Below are 18,045 nucleotides of genomic sequence, written 5' to 3'. Positions count from 1 at the left end.
CTTCAATCGTGAAACTGATCAACGATCGGCTTTTTAAGCTCTTGTTTATCGCGCTAAACAACAGCAGCACGTTTAAGCTTGATCAGCTGTTGTTAGAATTCATTTGATTTTAATTTTGCGGCTGGTCCAAACCAGGAGATGTCCTTACTGAATCATCAGAGCTGAACTGGTGATGGAGAAACAGGTTTACCCTTTACAGGGCTCGCAAAATCGCTAGCCCGGCGTCCCGGGCTAGCGATTTTTCCAATCGGGCTACCAAAATCCATCTCAGCCCTGCCCGTCGGGCTATCATGGGAGGGAAAGATATGTCAATGCTTTTGCATTCTTTCGCAAATGTAGCTGAGTAATTATGTCATCGGCATCGATGAGCCACTGTCAATATGTGACACATTGAAATCGCGTTTGAATTTGCGCTTGTTTTTGCTTTCACTTTCACTTTGCGCTAACTGTGTGTAGAGAGCGACAGCACTAATTGGTAAGTCACAGATTAATTGTACACCAATTCCTCTGACATCGTCTTATCAATCGTTAGCTTACTATCAAACATGACAAGTGAAATCTCCTGCAGCAAGCTTAAACGTGATAGAGGCTGATTACGCAGAGAATTGCTGATCGTTATGTAAGTATGCATGTAAGAGCAGATGGATTTAAGCAGGTATTTTAGTTCTGCAGAGCCAAACAAGAGAGGTCAGGGTGAAGAAGGGCAGCCAAAGAAAAGCCAACCACAAAACGGAAAAGTTATGACAAGTCAGACTATGAGGGAAAAAGAAAGCGCAGCTTTATGGTTTCATGGACTAAAGAATTTATGTGGCTGGAATACGACGAGCTAAATAACCTCATGTTCTGCCGGGTGTGTTGTGAGTTTCCCTCGATTTCTGAGTCGACAAGCGCCTTTGTTACTGGGACCAGTCATTTAAGAAAGACCCCATCAGAACCCATGACAAATGCAAGAAATGCATTATTGCCCAGTCTGCAATATCTTTCCCAGAACAAACACCAATTGCAAAAAGCATACTAAAAATAAACCAAGCATAACAAGAAGTCCTGAAAAATCTGTTTAGAACAGCCTACTATGTTGCAAAGAGTGAACTACCACTGGCAAAATTTAGCAGTCTTTGCAAACTTCAAAAAGCAAATGGCCTAGATCTTGGTTGCACTTGCCTCTTACCTGTGATTTCAGTGGAAATGTCAAAAATAAGGATCTGACACAGACTGATTCCTGTTGTACAGTTCTTACAAGTTCATAGAAATTTGTTCAATTAGAACCAAATATTTGAGTTGATGATTGAAATTGTTGTTGTAATTTGTGTTTTAAATATTTTTAGATTGATGTTTTGTTTCCTTTACAATATTATACTTTAATGTATAATATTGTAAAGGAAACAAAACATCAATCAAAAAATTGTCCTTTTTTTTTTTTCGGCTACTTAAATTTATTACCAAAAACTGAAGAGTGCCTCCCGAAGGGCTACCAGGATTTTGAAATTTTGCGAGCCCTGCTTTAGGTGACATGAATGAGTTGAAGGGAAGTTATGAACTGTTTCTCAGAGACAAATAAACACCCAGCTCCTGTTTTTGTGTAGCTGACAGCTGGTAACTGTGCAGGGGCGGATCTAGCAAAGCTTTTGCCAGGGGCCAGGTAGGGCATTAACAGGGAAAGGGGACACAAAGATATACTTTTCTTTCTTACTCGTATAAAAATATTTAGCTTTTTATTAAATAGTTATCTGCATCTTACAACCAAAGTTTGTATAATAATACACAAGATTGGCTGTAGACCATTGTTAATCATTTACTGTGTAAAATAACAAAAACAAAAAGTAAATGCAAAAGTGCATAAATATTTATTTTACGTGTTTGATGTGTGTGGCGGGCGTGGTCTGCAGTGCCGCTGCAGGGGAGGTGGACCCACGGGCGTAAAGTCTGTGCTCTTTCGGCTGTTTTTTGGGTGTGTGTCAGGCTGTCAGTTGAAAAGCTACAGCCGGCTGTGTGGGTACACCAAGCATGTGTGAAAAGTGGTCCATAACGTAATGCTTCAAAGAGTGTTCATGCAAACATTGTCGGGTCTGCCGTGGTACAATGGGACTTCTGCTCATGAACCTGTGTGCACAGCATCTGCAAATCGGGGCTGTGCAAAGTCACTTCATCTTTACCCAAAACTGTAAGCTGTCATCTGTGAGGCGCGAGCGGTGTTTGTTTTACCATAGTTCACGGTGGAGAATGGCTGCTCTTCTGAGTTTTGCTCTCTGTAGCCGTATGAATGTCAAACTACACTGATTCGCAGCGGCATAGGCACACATAAAATTTCTTCTGAAATTTTCGCTTTCTAGTTCTAGTTATTATTATTATTCTCCAGTTTCCGCCTGAAATTTTGCAGCGAATCTCGCCTCGCAGTTTTGAGACAAGCTTCATATATGTTACCTCATTTTGTGCGGCGGATCTGGAATGGTGTGCTATGACTTTTGGTGTTTATGAATTTTATAGTTTTTAAATATTAATATTTTAGTGAAAATTTTCCCGCGCTCCTCTGCCAAACAGTTTTGACATTAGGGTTACATATGTTAGATCATTTTGTGCGGCTGGAGCTGGACTATTATGTTATGACTTTTGGTGTTTATAACTTTTATAGTTTTTTAAATATTAATATTTTAGTGCAAATTTAGGCCAATTCATCTTTTGGCGCCAAATAAACAGACTTCATTTGTGGTGTCTTGGCTCTCTCTAGTGGTATACCGGGAGTAGTACAGCCGAAAAGATTTATCCTTGTGTTGAAAACTCCATATCCCACAATTCATAGCACGCCTCTACAGAGTGAACAATGGCGGCCACCACTTCGCTTTTATATGTCTTTTATTCGTGTTTCTAGGTCACAAAATAAGCTTTTAAGATATTTTCAGGCGAGAATGTAGGTGTGTAAACTTCAAATATCTGCTTGTTTTATCAAGACATCCCATATTTAGCGACAGTGCTCTGACTACGTCGGTCCTGCCTGACAGCTAGCCGGCTACCTAGCTAGCTGCCGCGACTTGGCTGCAAATGGATAGCGTTGGGACTCTCTCTGTCGCTTTCACCTCCCGGTCTCTCGCAAATGCTCGCATAGAATCGGAGTTACAGCTGGATGTGGAAAAAATAACTGAGTTGTTTGGTGGTGCTATAACGCGGAGCTACAACAGTGGGCAGCTATCCACGGTGTATGACAGAAAGGATATGCCGCGAATGAGACATACGAGGCAGGCGACCGGTGTTTGCTAACGCGGGAGGTCAATCGTGGATCAGGAAAGCGAAGGCAGGAGCGTGAGGTGAACTGAATTTCAGGTAAGAAGTTATGAACTGCACTCTATTTCGGTCAGATATAAACCGAGTTTAGGTGGAGTTTATTTTCGTTAGTGCTGACTTTTTCAATCACTTACAATAACTCGTACTGCGTTCTAGCTAGCACGACGGAGTTTCTATACAGCTGTGTGCGCATGTTGAACTTTATGACAGCCTCCCTGTCATTCTCTCGCCTGTTGAAACTTCAGTCATGAAACTGATCAATGATCGGCGTTCTCTCTTTGTTTGTTTATCGCGCAAAAACAACAACAGCAGCGTTTAAAGCTTGATCAGCTGTTGTTAGAATTCATTTGCTTTTAATTTCTGGTATCAGCTGATGTTTGCTGGAGCCACAGCTGTAAAACGGCAGATGTCCTTACTGAATCATCAGAGCTGAACAGGTGATGGAGAAACAGGTTTACTCTTTAGGTGACATGAATTAAGTTGAAGGAAGTTATGAACTATTTTTGAGAGACAAATACAGGGAGTGCAGAATTATTAGGCAAGTTGTATTTTTGAGGAATAATTTTATTATTGAACAACAACCATGTTCTCAATGAACCCAAAAACTCATTAATATCAAAGCTGAATGGTTTTGGAAGTAGTTTTAGTTTCAGCTATTTTAGGGGATATCTGTGTTATTACTGTGCATAATTATTAGGCAACTTAACAAAAACAAATATATACCCATTTCAATTATTTATTTTACCAGTGAAACCAATATAACATCTCCACATTCACAAATATACATTTCTGACATTCAAAACAAAACAAAAACAAATCAGCGACCAATATAGCCACCTTTCTTTGCAAGGACACTCAAAAGCCTGCCATCCATGGATTCTGTCAGTGTTTTGATCTGTTCACCATCAACATTGCGTGCAGCAGCAACCACAGCCTCCCAGACACTGTTCAGAGAGGTGTACTGTTTTCCCTCCTTGTAAATCTCACATTTGATGATGGACCACAGGTTCTCAATGGGGTTCAGATCAGGTGAACAAGGAGGCCATGTCATTAGTTTTTCTTCTTTTATACCCTTTCTTGCCAGCCACGCTGTGGAGTACTTGGACGCGTGTGATGGAGTATTGTCCTGCATGAAAATCATGTTTTTCTTGAAGGATGCAGACGTCTTCCTGTACCACTGCTTGAAGAAGGTGTCTTCCAGAAACTGGCAGTAGGACTGGGAGTTGAGCTTGACTCCATCCTCAACCCGAAAAGGCCCCACAAGCTCATCTTTGATGATACCAGCCCAAACCAGTACTCCACCTCCACCTTGCTGGCGTCTGAGTCGGACTGGAGCTCTCTGCCCTTTACCAATCCAGCCACGGGCCCATCCATCTGGCCCATCAAGACTCACTCTCATTTCATCAGTCCATAAAACCTTAGAAAAATCAGTCTTGAGATATTTCTTGGCCCAGTCTTGACGTTTCAGCTTGTGTGTCTTGTTCAGTGGTGGTGGTCTTTCAGCCTTTCTTACCTTGGCCATGTCTCTGAGTATTGCACACCTTGTGCTTTTGGGCACTCCAGTGATGTTGCAGCTCTGAAATATGGCCAAACTGGTGGCAAGTGGCATCTTGGCAGCTGCACACTTGACTTTTTCTCAGTTCATGGGCAGTTATTTTGCGCCTTGGTTTTTCCACACGCTTCTTGCGACCCTGTTGACTATTTTGAATGAAACGCTTGATTGTTCGATGATCACGCTTCAGAAGCTTTGCAATTTTAAGACTGCTGCATCCCTCTGCAAGATATCTCACTATTTTTGACTTTTCTGAGCCTGTCAAGTCCTTCTTTTGACCCATTTTGCCAAAGGAAAGGAGGTTGCCTAATAATTATGCACACCTGATATAGGGTGTTGATGTCATTAGACCACACCCCTTCTCATTACAGAGATGCACATCACCTAATATGCTTAATTGGTAGTAGGCTTTCGAGCCTATACAGCTTGGAGTAAGACAACATGCATGAAGAGGATGATGTGGACAAAATACTCATTTGCCTAATAATTCTGCACTCCTGTAAACACCAAGCTCCTTTTTTTGTGTGTAGCTGACAGCTGGTAACTGTGCAGGGGCGGATCTAGCAAAAGCTTTTGCCAGGGGCTAGGTAGGGCATTAACAGAGAAAGGTGGACATAAAGATATACTTTTCTTTCTTACTCTCATATAAAATATTTAGCTTTTATTAAATGCTTATCCGAATCTTACAACCAAAGTTTGTATAATAATACACAAGATTGGCTGTAGACCATTGTTCATCATTCAGAACACTGTGTAAAAATAACAAAAACAAAAAGTGAATGCAAAAGTGCATATATATTTATTTTATGTGTTTGATGTGTGTGTGGGCGTGGTCTGCAGTGCCGCTGCAGGGGAGGTGGACCCACGGGTGTAAAGTCTGTGCTGTCTTGGCTGTTTTTGGGTGTGTGTTGGGCTATGAGTTGAAAAGCTACAGCTGCCTGTGTGGGTACACCAACCATGTGTGAAAAGTGGTCCATAACATAATGCTTCAAAGCGTGTTCATGCAAACATTGTTGGGTCTGCCGTGGTACAATGGGACTTCTGCTCATGAACCTGTGTGCACAGCGTCTGCAAATCGGGGCTGTACAAAGTCACTTCATCTTTACCCAAAACTGTAAGCTGTCATCTGTGAGGCGCGAGCGGTGTTTGTTTTTTATCATAATTCATGGTGGAGAATGGCTGCTCTGCTGAGTTTTGCTCTCTGTAGCTGTATGAATGGCAAACTACACTGATTACCAGCGGCATAGGCACACATAAAATTTCTTCTGAAATTTTCCCTTTCTAGTTATTATTATTATGTGTGCCTATGCCAGGAGGCACACATATTACTATTCCTCGGATTTATTATCATGTGTGCCTATGCCAAGAGGCACACATATTACTATTCGTCGGATTTATTATTGTGTGGATGCCCTAAAAGGGCTTCCACACTATTGTTTTCCTGTTTCTCTTTATTCTTTATTATTCTTGGGGTTTCCGTACGTTTTTTGCCGCTTAACTACTCCCTCAGTTTTCAGCCGATTTTCTCAGTTCAAACTTTAAAAAATTCTGCTCTTTCTGCTAATGTTTGCTATGACTTTTGGTGCTCATAACTTCTATACTTTTTGAGATATTGAATTTTTTTTGCAATATTTTTTGCCCATTTTTGCACATTATCAGTGGGGTTACTAGTTTTCCTTGCCCGGTTGAGCCGTGTTTTAGCTCAGTGAGATGAGCAGCCGTTCTCAGACTGGGAGGCCCGGGTTCAAATCCCGCTTATGGCAACATTTCTTTCAGTTAACAGTTAAACTTTTTTAACTCTTTTCAATACAAATTTCAGCTTTTCCACCCCTTTTCAGCAAAATTTTCATTTTTTTCTGCTGTTTTCAGGAAAAAAAGTCTCTTCAGCAGAAATTCTGCTCATTCACCTCTTTTCAGTGCAATGTTCTGCTTCTTTCCATCTTTTCTGCAGAAATTCTGCTCATTCAACTCTTTTCAGCAGAATATTCAGAATTTTCACCTCTTTTCAGCCCAAATTCTGCTTATTCACTTCTTCTGCAAAATTCTCAGCCTTTTCACCTCTTATAAGCACAAATCTCAGCTTTTTTCAGAAAAAAACTCTTTTGAGCAGAAATTCTGCTGATTCAACTCTTTTCAGCGCAACTTTTTGCTTCTTTACCTCTTTTCAGCAGAAATTCTGCTGATTCACCTCTTTTCTGGAAAATTTTCAGCCTTTTCACCTCTTATCAGCACAATTCTCAGCAGCTTCTGCTCATTTCAGCAAAATTGTCAGTCTCTCCACCTATTATTTATCAGAATGAGTTTGGCTCAGTGAGATGAGTGGCTGCCTTGAGACCAGGAGGGCCAGGATCGAATCCTGCTCAGGGTGACATTTTTTTTTCACCACCATACAACTTTTTGCAACTTTTCATCTTTTTCAGCTTTTCAGCAGACAGCTTCAACATTAAGGCATCCACACAGCATTTTCGCAGGAAATGCAAATGTTTCTAGTTATTATTATTCTCCATCTTCCGCCTAAATTTCGGCACGTATCACGCCCCGCAGTTTTGAGAAAAGCTTCATATATGTTACCTCATTTTGTGCGGCTGGATCTGGAATGGTGTGCTATGACTTTTGGTGTTTATGACTATTATAGTTTTTTAAATATTAATATTTTAGTGAAAATTTTCCCGCGCTCCTCTGCCAAACAGTTTTGACAATAGGGATACATATGTTACATCATTTTGTGCGGATGGAGCTGGGCTAGTATGGTGTGACTTTTGGTGTTTATAACTTTTATAGTTTTTGAAATATTTAGATTTTAGTGCAAATTTAGGCCAATTTCTAGGCTCCTGAGAAAGATTCTGCTTTTGGCACCATAGAAACAGACTTCATTTGTGGTGTGTTGGCTCTCTCTAGTGGTATACCGGGTAGTACGGCCTAAAGGGTGCCATGCTTGGTGAAAACTACATATCCCACAATTCATAGCATGCCTCTACCGAGTCAAACAATGGCGGACACCACTTCGTTTTATATGTCTTTTATTCGTGTTTCTAGGTCACAAAATCAACTTTTAAGATATTTTCAGGCGAGAATGTAGGTGTGTAAACTTCAAATATCTGCTCGCTTTATCAAGACATCCCATATTAGCGACAATTCTCTTAAGTGTTGCTGATAGTCGGCTAGTTAGCTAGCTTAGCTAGCTTAGCTAGCTAGCGCCCCTTCGTGAAAAACCACCCAGGCTTGGCTGATAGTGAGGTGGCTAAAATTTGTTTAATCGCCCGATCGCTCGGCAAGGGTCTGTGTCTTAGCTGGACTTATTTTTCGTTTATATGGGCCGATGATGCTGGTCGATGTGGAAAAATAACTGAGTTGTTTGGTGGTGGAGCTACAACAGAGGGCAGCTATCCACCGGTGTGTGACAGAAAGGACATGCCGCGAACGAGACATACAAAGGCGGTGAGGCTACCGCCGATCGTCCGGTGTTTGCTAACGCGGAGGTCAATCGTGGATCAGGGAAAGCGAAGGCAGGAGCGTGAGGTGAACTGAATTTCAGGTAAGAAGTTATGACCTGCACTCTATTTGGGTCAGATATAAACCGAGTTTAGGTGTAGTTTATTTTCGTTGTGCTGACTTTTTCAATCACTTACAATAACTCGTACTGCGTGCTAGCTAGCACTACGGAGTTTGTATACAGCTGTGTGCGCGCTAAGTTACCGATGTTACCGATGTTGAACTTTATGACAGCCTCCCTGTCATTCTCTCGCCTGTTGAAACTTCAGTCATGAAACTGATCAATGATCGGCTTTTCTCTCTTGTTTGTTTATCGCGCTAAACAACAGCAGCACGTTTAAGCTTGATCAGCTGTTGTTAGAATTCTTTTGATTTTAATTTCTAGTATCAGCTGATGTTTGCTGGAGCATGAAGATGAAATCAGGAGATGTCCTTACTGAATCATCAGAGCTGAACTGGTGATGGAGAAACAGGTTTACCCTTAGGTGACATGAATGAGTTGAAGGAAGTTATGAACTGTTTCTGACAGACAAATATACACCAAGCTCCTTTTTTTGTGTAGCTGACAGCTGGTAACTGTGCAGGGGCGGATCTAGCAAAGCTTTTGCCAGGGGGCCAGGTAGGGCATTAACAGAGAAAGGTGGACACAAAGATATACTTTTCTTTCTTACTCTCATATAAAATATTTAGCTTTTATTAAATAGTTATCTGAATCTTACAACCAAAGTTTGTATAATAATACACAAGATTGGCTGTAGACCATTGTTCATCATTCAGAACACTGTGTAAAAATAACAAAAACAAAAAGTGAATGCAAAAGTGCATAAATATTTATTTTACGTGTTTGATGTGTGTGGCGGGGCGTGGTCTGCAGTGCCGCTGCAGGGGAGGTGGACCCACCTGAGCGGCACCTGCAATCACGCCTCTCGGGCGTAGTCTGTGCTCTCTCGGCTGTTTTTGGGTGTGTGTCGGGCTGTGAGTTGAAAAGCTACAGCCGGCTGTTTGGGTACACCAACCATGTGTGAAAAGTGGTCCATAACGTAATGCTTCAAAGCGTGTTCATGCAAACATTGTCGGATCTGCCGTGGTACAATGGGACTTCTGCTCATGAACCTGTGTGCACAGCGTCTGCAAATCGGCGCTGTACGAAGTCACTTCATCTTTACACAAAACTGTAAGCTGTTATCTGTGAAGCGTGAGCGGTGTTTGTTTTTACCATAGTTCATGGTGGAGAATGGGTGCTCTTCTGAGTTTTGCTCTCTGTAGCTGTATGAATGGCAAACTACACTGAATAGCAGCGGCATAGGCACACATAAAATTTCTTCTGAAATTTTCGCTTTCTAGTATACACATACTATTACATCTCAGAAAGTCAGGATGGCATGGAAAAGTAATTGATTCAAAAGGGTAAACTTGCATGCACTGTATAGTGAAAAGTTGAAAGTCTTTATATTTTAATTTTGATGCCCATGGCTTATAGCATCAAAATACATCATGAAAATTTAGAAATAGAGTATTTTTAAAAATCAGTCAAAAAAAGATTTATGCCAAACCCCTTTAAAATGTATTCATTTATTTTAAAAAAATCACATTTCTGTTAAACAGGAAGTCTGTTAAAATAGGAAAGCACTTTGGTAGTGACATTTTAGAGGACTGGCAGATTTGGTGATTTGGCGGCTACAGACAAACTCTGTTTTGTTATATTTTTTACCCTCTCACTAACTGAATCTATTTGTAGCAGAAGATAAAGCCATAACTGTTATTTATAGAAATCTTCAAACCCCGATAATAACACCAATGCTTTTTTCAAAACAAGTCCTTCAGGGACACACACACATTTAGTTCTACACACTGAGTAGAACTACAGTGTAAAACTGTTGGAGTAATGCTTTTAGATAGCGATAAATGACTAAATTAAATTCAGTCATGTGTATCAAGAATAACTTTAGTGCCTTCCTTCTCCAAATTCTACTGGAGGAATGGACTTAATTCTTCCAAAATCCATTTCATCAATAGCTTTGGTGATGGAGAACGCTGTCTTTAGCAGTTTCAGTAATGGCTGACAATAGTAATTTGCCTGATAACCCCATTGTTGATACATGTGTTTGTGCACAGATGAGACCCCAATACAGCTGTTTAGTATAAATGAACATTATTTCATCTGTGAAGTTATAGTAGAAGTAGTATAACTTTGATCCTGTTGTGTTGCATCTGCATTAAACCTGAGCACGAGTTAATTTTCTAATAATGGATGATTTTCTCACCTTTTTATTGTCGAAACGTTGCTTCTACTAGCAGCACTGCAACTCAGTCGATGGTTTTTGAGAGCAAATACTAAGAAATAGCAATATATAAACAGTCTTGTGGTGACATAATGGCTGACAAATTCTATCACAGTAATAGTCAATGAGATCACGCTTTTTCTTACACTCTTACCTGTACTGACAGAAGTTTATCTGTCACAGTAAGGGTAATATCTAATGGCTGACAACAACTCTGGGTGGCCAGTCATAGCCTTTAAAAAAAACATACCCTTTAAGTGTAAATTTGTTTGAAAAGGTGAAAAATCATCTTTTGAGGCTTTGAAGGTAATTTCAACCATTCACCAAATTTTCTTCTGACAAAGGTTCTAAAATAGATCTGAATGGTGCACAGATTAAATCTTTCTAAAGTCAATATTTGGTAGATGTCTAGGTCATATATAGTTTGTTTTTTTTTCCTTTCAAAATGCGATATCAGGCTTTTTTGTGGTGAAATGTTTGTGATTAAACAGCAATAACAATACCAGGCTTTGGTCATAAAGATGGAAGTAGTGTGCCTTTAAAGGTTTCAGTAGTTGAACCTGTATAAAGAATGTTGGCTGACTGTTGGTGCATTCCATTTGCAATCAGATGTCAGAATTTGGACTTCAAGTTGGACTTCTAACTCACAAAGTGAGAGCAGCCCCACCAACCCCACATTCTGAATCTAATTAGCAGCATGTAAGTGTTGGTAAAAATGTAAAAATTCTAATTTGGTCTGGTGCAAATTGCAAGATAAAGGTGAAAGCATCACTTTAGGGAGACCAGTGTTCATGGAGTCTCATCAAATATAGGTTGTCGAGTGTTTTTGTGTCTGCTGTTTGCTAAATTCTGATCGTCTGCACTGCACACTGTTTCAGATGTTTTTTTTCTTCACTTCAGAAATAACAGTGCACATGCACACACAACCACACACACCAAATCCCACACAGAGGAGACACAGTGAGAGCCTCCCTCTGTGTTTTAACTAAACTCTTCTCTTGCCCTAGCTTGCTAAGTTCTCTGAGGACACTCTAAGCAGCTACACCGAGATGGTTTCCTCCCAGGTATAACCTCATGCTGTTTGACACCCCATTCTCTCCCCCCGCCTAAACTTGCTTGGTTCCCAAATCCACCTGAACGAACCCACTCACTGTCTTTACCCGTTTGTTTGCAACCCCTCTGTGGAACTATTGTACATAGCTCTTGCTACTTTTCCACCTTCCCCTCTCACCCTCAGTCCCACTTACATCTGAATGTCTTACATAGGCATTAGATTCTGTGTCCTTTTTGTTTGCTTTTTGCTTTCATCCAAATACTTGGCTTTGCTTTCTGTTTGTAAATGCTGTACATGTGATTTCCCTCTCTTTGAATGGTTTTGTTTGCACATTATTAGTCAACACCATTTGACCAAGCAACTCTTTGTGTGACTTTACACTCAGATAACTCCCGTTATCATCGAATAGTTACTACTTCTGTTCCCACCACCTTACACGGCTTCTTACCAAACTCAGTCATTGTCTTCTGTTATAACTGGACAGTAACAGTTGTCTGTCTTTATCAAACATTAGTATTTGGCGTTTGAATCAGAAACAATGATAGAAAGTGTTGAGGATAAGAGACAGATGATCCTGAGAGGCACTGACTCTTTGTCGGTCCTTTCATCGCTGCTTTTTTGCTTATACTGCATGACTGGAAATTAGGTTTCCTCTCCTTGTGTCCTCTCCTTATCAACAGTGAACCATGAAAATATTTTCCACTTAATTTCATGAAATAAAGTTTGACTTTGTGTTTGGAAGACATGCTGGCCAGTGAGCTGCAGGGGAATTCAGTGAAAGACATTGGCAGCTCAATCTGTTATTTAAACTTGTAGAAAAAGTAGAAAAAAGTGAAGTGTAGTGGACAAATTTGCATTCACAAAAGAGAACAGGGGTGGCTACTTCTGCTGACAATCTAATTAAGGTATCTGACAGCTTAGTGGGAGTGGAGGATTCATCAAGAGGAAGGTTTCTCTGTTAAACACGCTCCTGATCTGAACCTAATGACACTTCAGATCTCGGCAATACACTTCAGTTCTCTGACATGCAGTGATCAGGTATAACGTTTATGACCACTGACAAGGAAAGTGAATAATAATTATGATGATGATGATAATAACAATAATAATAATAATAAAGTGATTATCTCTTCATATTGGCATCTTGGTTAGTGGGTGGGATATAGGGGGGAAAAAAAGGCTGTTGTATTTTTTACTGGATACAGGCACCCTAATCAGGAGTCGAACACCCGACCTGAGGTGCAAAGGCGATTAGTGTTCCTACATGTATATCACCCCCTCATAAGACTCATACTTTTTAGTCATGTATTTAAGCATTTAGGTTTTTGATATCTAGTAGTAAGTAGTTCTCTTGATAACTGTGTGTCTGTGTGTGTGTTTTCACTTAAGCAGGAGATGATCCGATGTGTGTGGAGACACCTGGTTGCTGTCCTGAAGGGAAAATCTCAGACACTCTGCTATACTTCTAGCCTTTTACATACACTGGGATCTGTCACAGTGAGTATTGTAGGCCATTTGACAAATACAGTGGGATGCAAAAGTTTGGGCAACCTTGTTAATAGTCATTATTTTCCTGTATAAATCATTGGTTGTTACAATAAAACATGTCAGTTAAATATATCATATAGGAGACACACACAGTGATATTTGAGAAGTGAAATGAAGTTTATTGGATTTACAGAAAGTGTGCAATAATTGTTTAAACAAAATCAAGCAGGTGCATAAATTTGGGCACTGTTGTCATTTTATTGATTCCAAAGCCTTTAGAACTAATTATTGAAACTCAAATTGGCTTGGTAAGCTCAGTAACCCCTGACCTACATACACAGGTGAATCCAATAATGAGAAAGAGTATTTAAGGGGGTCAATTGTAAGTTTCCCTCCTCTTTTAATTTTCTCTGAAGAGTAGCAACATGGGGTCTCAAAACAACTTTCAAATGACCTGAAGACAAAGATTGTTCACCATCATGGTTTAGGGGAAGGATACAGAAAGCTGTCTCAGAGATTTAAGCTGTCTGTTTCCACAGTTAGGAACATATTGAGAAAATGGAAGACCACAGGCTCAGTTCAAGTTAAGGCTCGAAGTGGCAGACCAAGAAAAATCTCGGATAGACAGAAGCGACGAATGGTGAGAACAGTCAGAGTCAACCCACAGACCAGCACCAGAGACCTACAACATCATCTTGCAGCAGATGGAGTCACTGTGCATTGTTCAAACATTCGGCGCACTTTACATAAGGAGATGCTGTATGCGAGAGTGATGCAGAGGAAGCCTTTTCTCCGCCCACAGCACAAACAGAGCCGCTTGAGGTTTGCTAAAGCACATTTGGACAAGCCAGCTTCATTCTGGAATAAGGTGCTGTGGACTGATGAAACTAAAATTGAGTTATTTGGGCATAACAAGGGGCGTTATGCATGGAGGAAAAAGAACACAGCATTCCAAAAAAAACCCACCTGCTACCTACAGTAAAATATGGTGGTGGTTCCATCATGCTGTGGGGCTATGTGGCCAGTGCAGGGACTGGGATCTTTCAACAAGACAACGACCCGAAACACTGCTCAAAATGCACTAAGGCATTCATGCAGAGGAACAAGTACAACGTTCTGGAATGGCCATCTCACTCCCCAGACCTGAATATTATTGAAAATCTGTGGTGTGAGTTGGAGAGAGCTGTCCATGCTCTGAAGCCATCAAACCTGAATGAACTAGAGATGTTTTGTAAAGAGGAATGGTCCAAAATGCCTTCAACCACAATCCAGACTCTCATTGGAACCTACAGGAAGCGTTTAGAGGCTGTAATTTCTGCAAAAGGCGGATCTACTAAATATTGATTTCATTTCTTTTTTTGTGGTGCCCAAATTTATGCACCTGCTTGATTTTGTTTAAACAATTATTGCACACTTTCTGTAAATCCAATAAACTTCATTTCACTTCTCAAATATCACTGTGTGTGTCTCCTATATGATATATTTAACTGACATTTTTTATTGTAACAACCAACGATCTATACAGGAAAATAATGACTGTTAACAAGGTTGCCCAAACTTTTGCATCCCACTGTACATCTAGGTAAAAAAAAAATGCTACCCAAAATGCATTTCATGTTGCGTCTAGATTGAGTTAAAAACAGAATAAGATGATATGCAACTCTGTTCTGTAAACTTTTAATACACCTAATCTGTGCTGGCTAATCTCATATCAAATTTCTATGTAAACTTAGGGTATTTTCATACCTGCAGTATTGAGTCAGTTTAAATCAAACTCGGGTTAGTTTTCCTGCTTGATGCAGTTCGTTTGTGCAGATCTGAACATAGTAACTGCTCTCGGGTGTGGACGAAAACAACCGCACAAAGGCCACCTCTTCCAAAGGGACTTGGTGGGCTTCCAAATGAACCCCAAAGTGGTTCCTTTGTGGTGTGAACGTGATATGACCTCGATCCAAACCGACTGCCACGTGAAGTTTTAGCTAAAAAACTTCCCGTGTGCACGTATCTTTTGTATTCTGGGATGCGGCAAAGTAATAGAGATGTGCAAGGGTCTGGTCAAATGAGACCAAAATTAAACTCTTTGATAATGTGCACCAGGTTTGGAGGTCAAAAGTTGCTGCATATCACCCCAAAAACACCATACCAGCAGAGAAGTTTACAGATGGGAAAAGACTCAGTCGGTTTCAGAGAAACAAAACAAACTGCTAGAATGGCCCATCAGTTACCTGACCTGAATCCAAGTGAACATGTACAGGGAGTGCAGAATTATTAGGCAAATGAGTATTTTGTCCACATCATCCTCTTCATGCATGTTGTCTTACTCCAAGCTGTATAGGCTCGAAAGCCTACTACCAATTAAGCATATTAGGTGATGTGCATCTCTGTAATGAGAAGGGGTGTGGTCTAATGACATCAACACCCTATATCAGGTGTGCATAATTATTAGGCAACTTCCTTTCCTTTGGCAAAATGGGTCAAAAGAAGGACTTGACAGGCTCAGAAAAGTCAAAAATAGTGAGATATTTTGCAGAGGGATGCAGCAGTCTTAAAATTGCAAAGCTTCTGAAGCGTGATCATCGAACAATCAAGCGTTTCATTCAAAATAGTCAACAGGGTCGCAAGAAGCGTGTGGAAAAACCAAGGCGCAAAATAACTGCCCATGAACTGAGAAAAGTCAAGCGTGCAGCTGCCAAGATTCCACTTGCCACCAGTTTGGCCATATTTCAGAGCTGCAACATCACTGAGTGCCCAAAAGCACAAGGTGTGCAATACTCAGAGACATGCCCAGGTAAGAAAGGCTGAAAGACGACCACCACTGAACAAGACACACAAGCTGAAACGTCAAGACTGGGCCAAGAAATATCTCAAGACTGATTTTTCTAAGGTTTTATGGACTGATGAAATGAGAGTGAGTCTTGATGGGCCAGATGGATGGGCCCGTGGCTGGATTGGTAAAGGGCAGAGAGCTCCAGTCCGACTCAGACGCCAGCAAGGTGGAGGTGGAGTACTGGTTCGGGCTGGTATCATCAAAGATGAGCTTGTGGGGCCTTTTTCGGGTTGAGGATGGAGTCAAGCTCAACTCCCAGTCCTACTGCCAGTTTCTGGAAGACACCTTCTTCAAGCAGTGGTACAGGAAGAAGTCTGCATCCTTCAAGAAAAACATGATTTTCATGCAGGACAATGCTCCATCACACGCGTCCAAGTACTCCACAGCGTGGCTGGCAAGAAAGGGTATAAAAGAAGAAAAACTAATGACATGGCCTCCTTGTTCACCTGATCTGAACCCCATTGAGAACCTGTGGTCCATCATCAAATGTGAGATTTACAAGGAGGAAAACAGTACACCTCTCTGAACAGTGTCTGGGAGGCTGTGGTTGCTGCTGCACGCAATGTTGATGGTGAACAGATCAAAACACTGACAGAATCCATGGATGGCAGGCTTTTGAGTGTCCTTGCAAAGAAAGGTGGCTATATTGGTCGCTGATTTGTTTTTGTTTTATTTTTGAATGTCAGAAATGTATATTTGTGAATGTGGAGATGTTATATTGGTTTCACTGGTAAAAATAAATAATTGAAATGGGTATATATTTGTTTTTTGTTAAGTTGCCTAATAATTATGCACAGTAATAGTCACCTGCACACACAGATATCCCCCTAAAATAGCTAAAACTAAAAACAAACTAAAAACTACTTCCAAAACCATTCAGCTTTGATATTAATGAGTTTTTTGGGTTCATTGAGAACTAGAGATGGCACGATACCACTTTTTTATGTCCGATACCGATACCGATATCATAAATTTGGATATCTGCCGATACCGATATGAATCCGATATTGTGTGTTTTTTAATCAATAAAACTGTTTTTTTAATATCTTGCTGCATTTTGTATAAGTTCATACTCAAGTTTAAATAAACAACAACACTAAAGCTATTCTGTTATACCTGTATGTAAAAAATACACTGCACCCAAAATATTTCATAGTTCAGCAACGCTGATCAATCTAATAAACCTTACCTAACTTAAAACCTAACTTAAACCTACTCCATCCTCCCTCTTCTGGTATTTTAAAGAGTACTTAGCAGAAATATTAAGCAACCTAACTAATAGGGTTGCAAACTCCCAGCAAAAAAAAAAAAAAATAGGGAACCACCCACCCTCCACCTCATGATGCTTAATCGATGTAATCAACTTTAATTTGATGCAGGGTGAAAAAAAATGCACAGAAACAAATTATTTTTCAAGAATAATTAAATAGATTCAACATCTTTCTTCAACAGAATTGCAGAATTCACAGATGGTACCTTCCCAAAGGAAAAGTACTATAGCTTACTAGGGTATATAGACTTAAGAGTTACTATATATAGTAATGGACTTCTATACATTTTACATCAGATTAAAACTTTGGGTGTAAGATTCAGATAATTATTTATTAAAAGCTAGACATTTTAAATGAGAATAAGAAAGAAAAGTATGTCTTTGTGCCCCCTTTTCCCTGTTCATGCCCTATCGGCCCCCCTGGCTAAACTTTGCTAGATCCGCCCCTGCACAGTTACCAGCCGTCAGCTACGTAGAAAAGGATCCTGGTGTAGAAAGTAATATTAAATAAATTCTAACAACAGCTTATCAAGGTTAAACGTGCTGCTGTTGTTCAGCTGCTGGTTTCCTCTTTCTGGTGCAAAGTGGGCCAAAAACAAAGAAGAGAGACGGACTCACGACAGAAAAGCCGATCAGCTGATCGTTAAGCAGTTTCACGATTGAAGTAGCAGCAGGAAGGTGAGGGAGAGGCAGTCGCTCCATATATCGGTTGTTACGCTTAACGTGGGAATGCTTTACAAACATTCAGAGATGAACTTACACACTTGCTTTACTTCTCTCTGGGATAACTTCCTCGGAGATGAA

The 18,045-nt window shown here is 40.4% G+C and overlaps 1 protein-coding gene across 6 annotated transcripts in view; it reads left to right on the top strand.

The window, feature by feature from the left end:
* Positions 1 to 18,045, top strand: part of tmem94 (transmembrane protein 94) — a 130,964-nt gene that overhangs the window by 82,122 nt on the left and 30,797 nt on the right. For 3 of the 6 annotated variants that reach the window (XR_005614076.1, XM_039616415.1, XM_039616413.1), the window contains exons 11-12: positions 11,610 to 11,666; positions 13,046 to 13,153. Coding sequence is in view for 5 of the 6 variants with exons in the window: in XM_039616415.1 (XP_039472349.1) it covers positions 11,610 to 11,666; positions 13,046 to 13,153 (165 nt within the window). In the remaining variant the exon portion in view is untranslated. The remainder of the gene's footprint in view (positions 1 to 11,609; positions 11,667 to 13,045; positions 13,154 to 18,045) is intronic. The other 3 variants (XM_039616414.1, XM_039616417.1, XM_039616416.1) reach the window with 3 other exon arrangements.

The sequence above is a fragment of the Oreochromis aureus genome, linkage group 8 (genome assembly GCF_013358895.1).
Source record: "Oreochromis aureus strain Israel breed Guangdong linkage group 8, ZZ_aureus, whole genome shotgun sequence".
NCBI classification, from domain to species: Eukaryota; Metazoa; Chordata; class Actinopteri; order Cichliformes; family Cichlidae; genus Oreochromis; species Oreochromis aureus.
The sequence above is the reverse complement of the archived record's forward strand: the minus strand, read 5'-3'. Positions and strand labels throughout refer to the sequence as shown.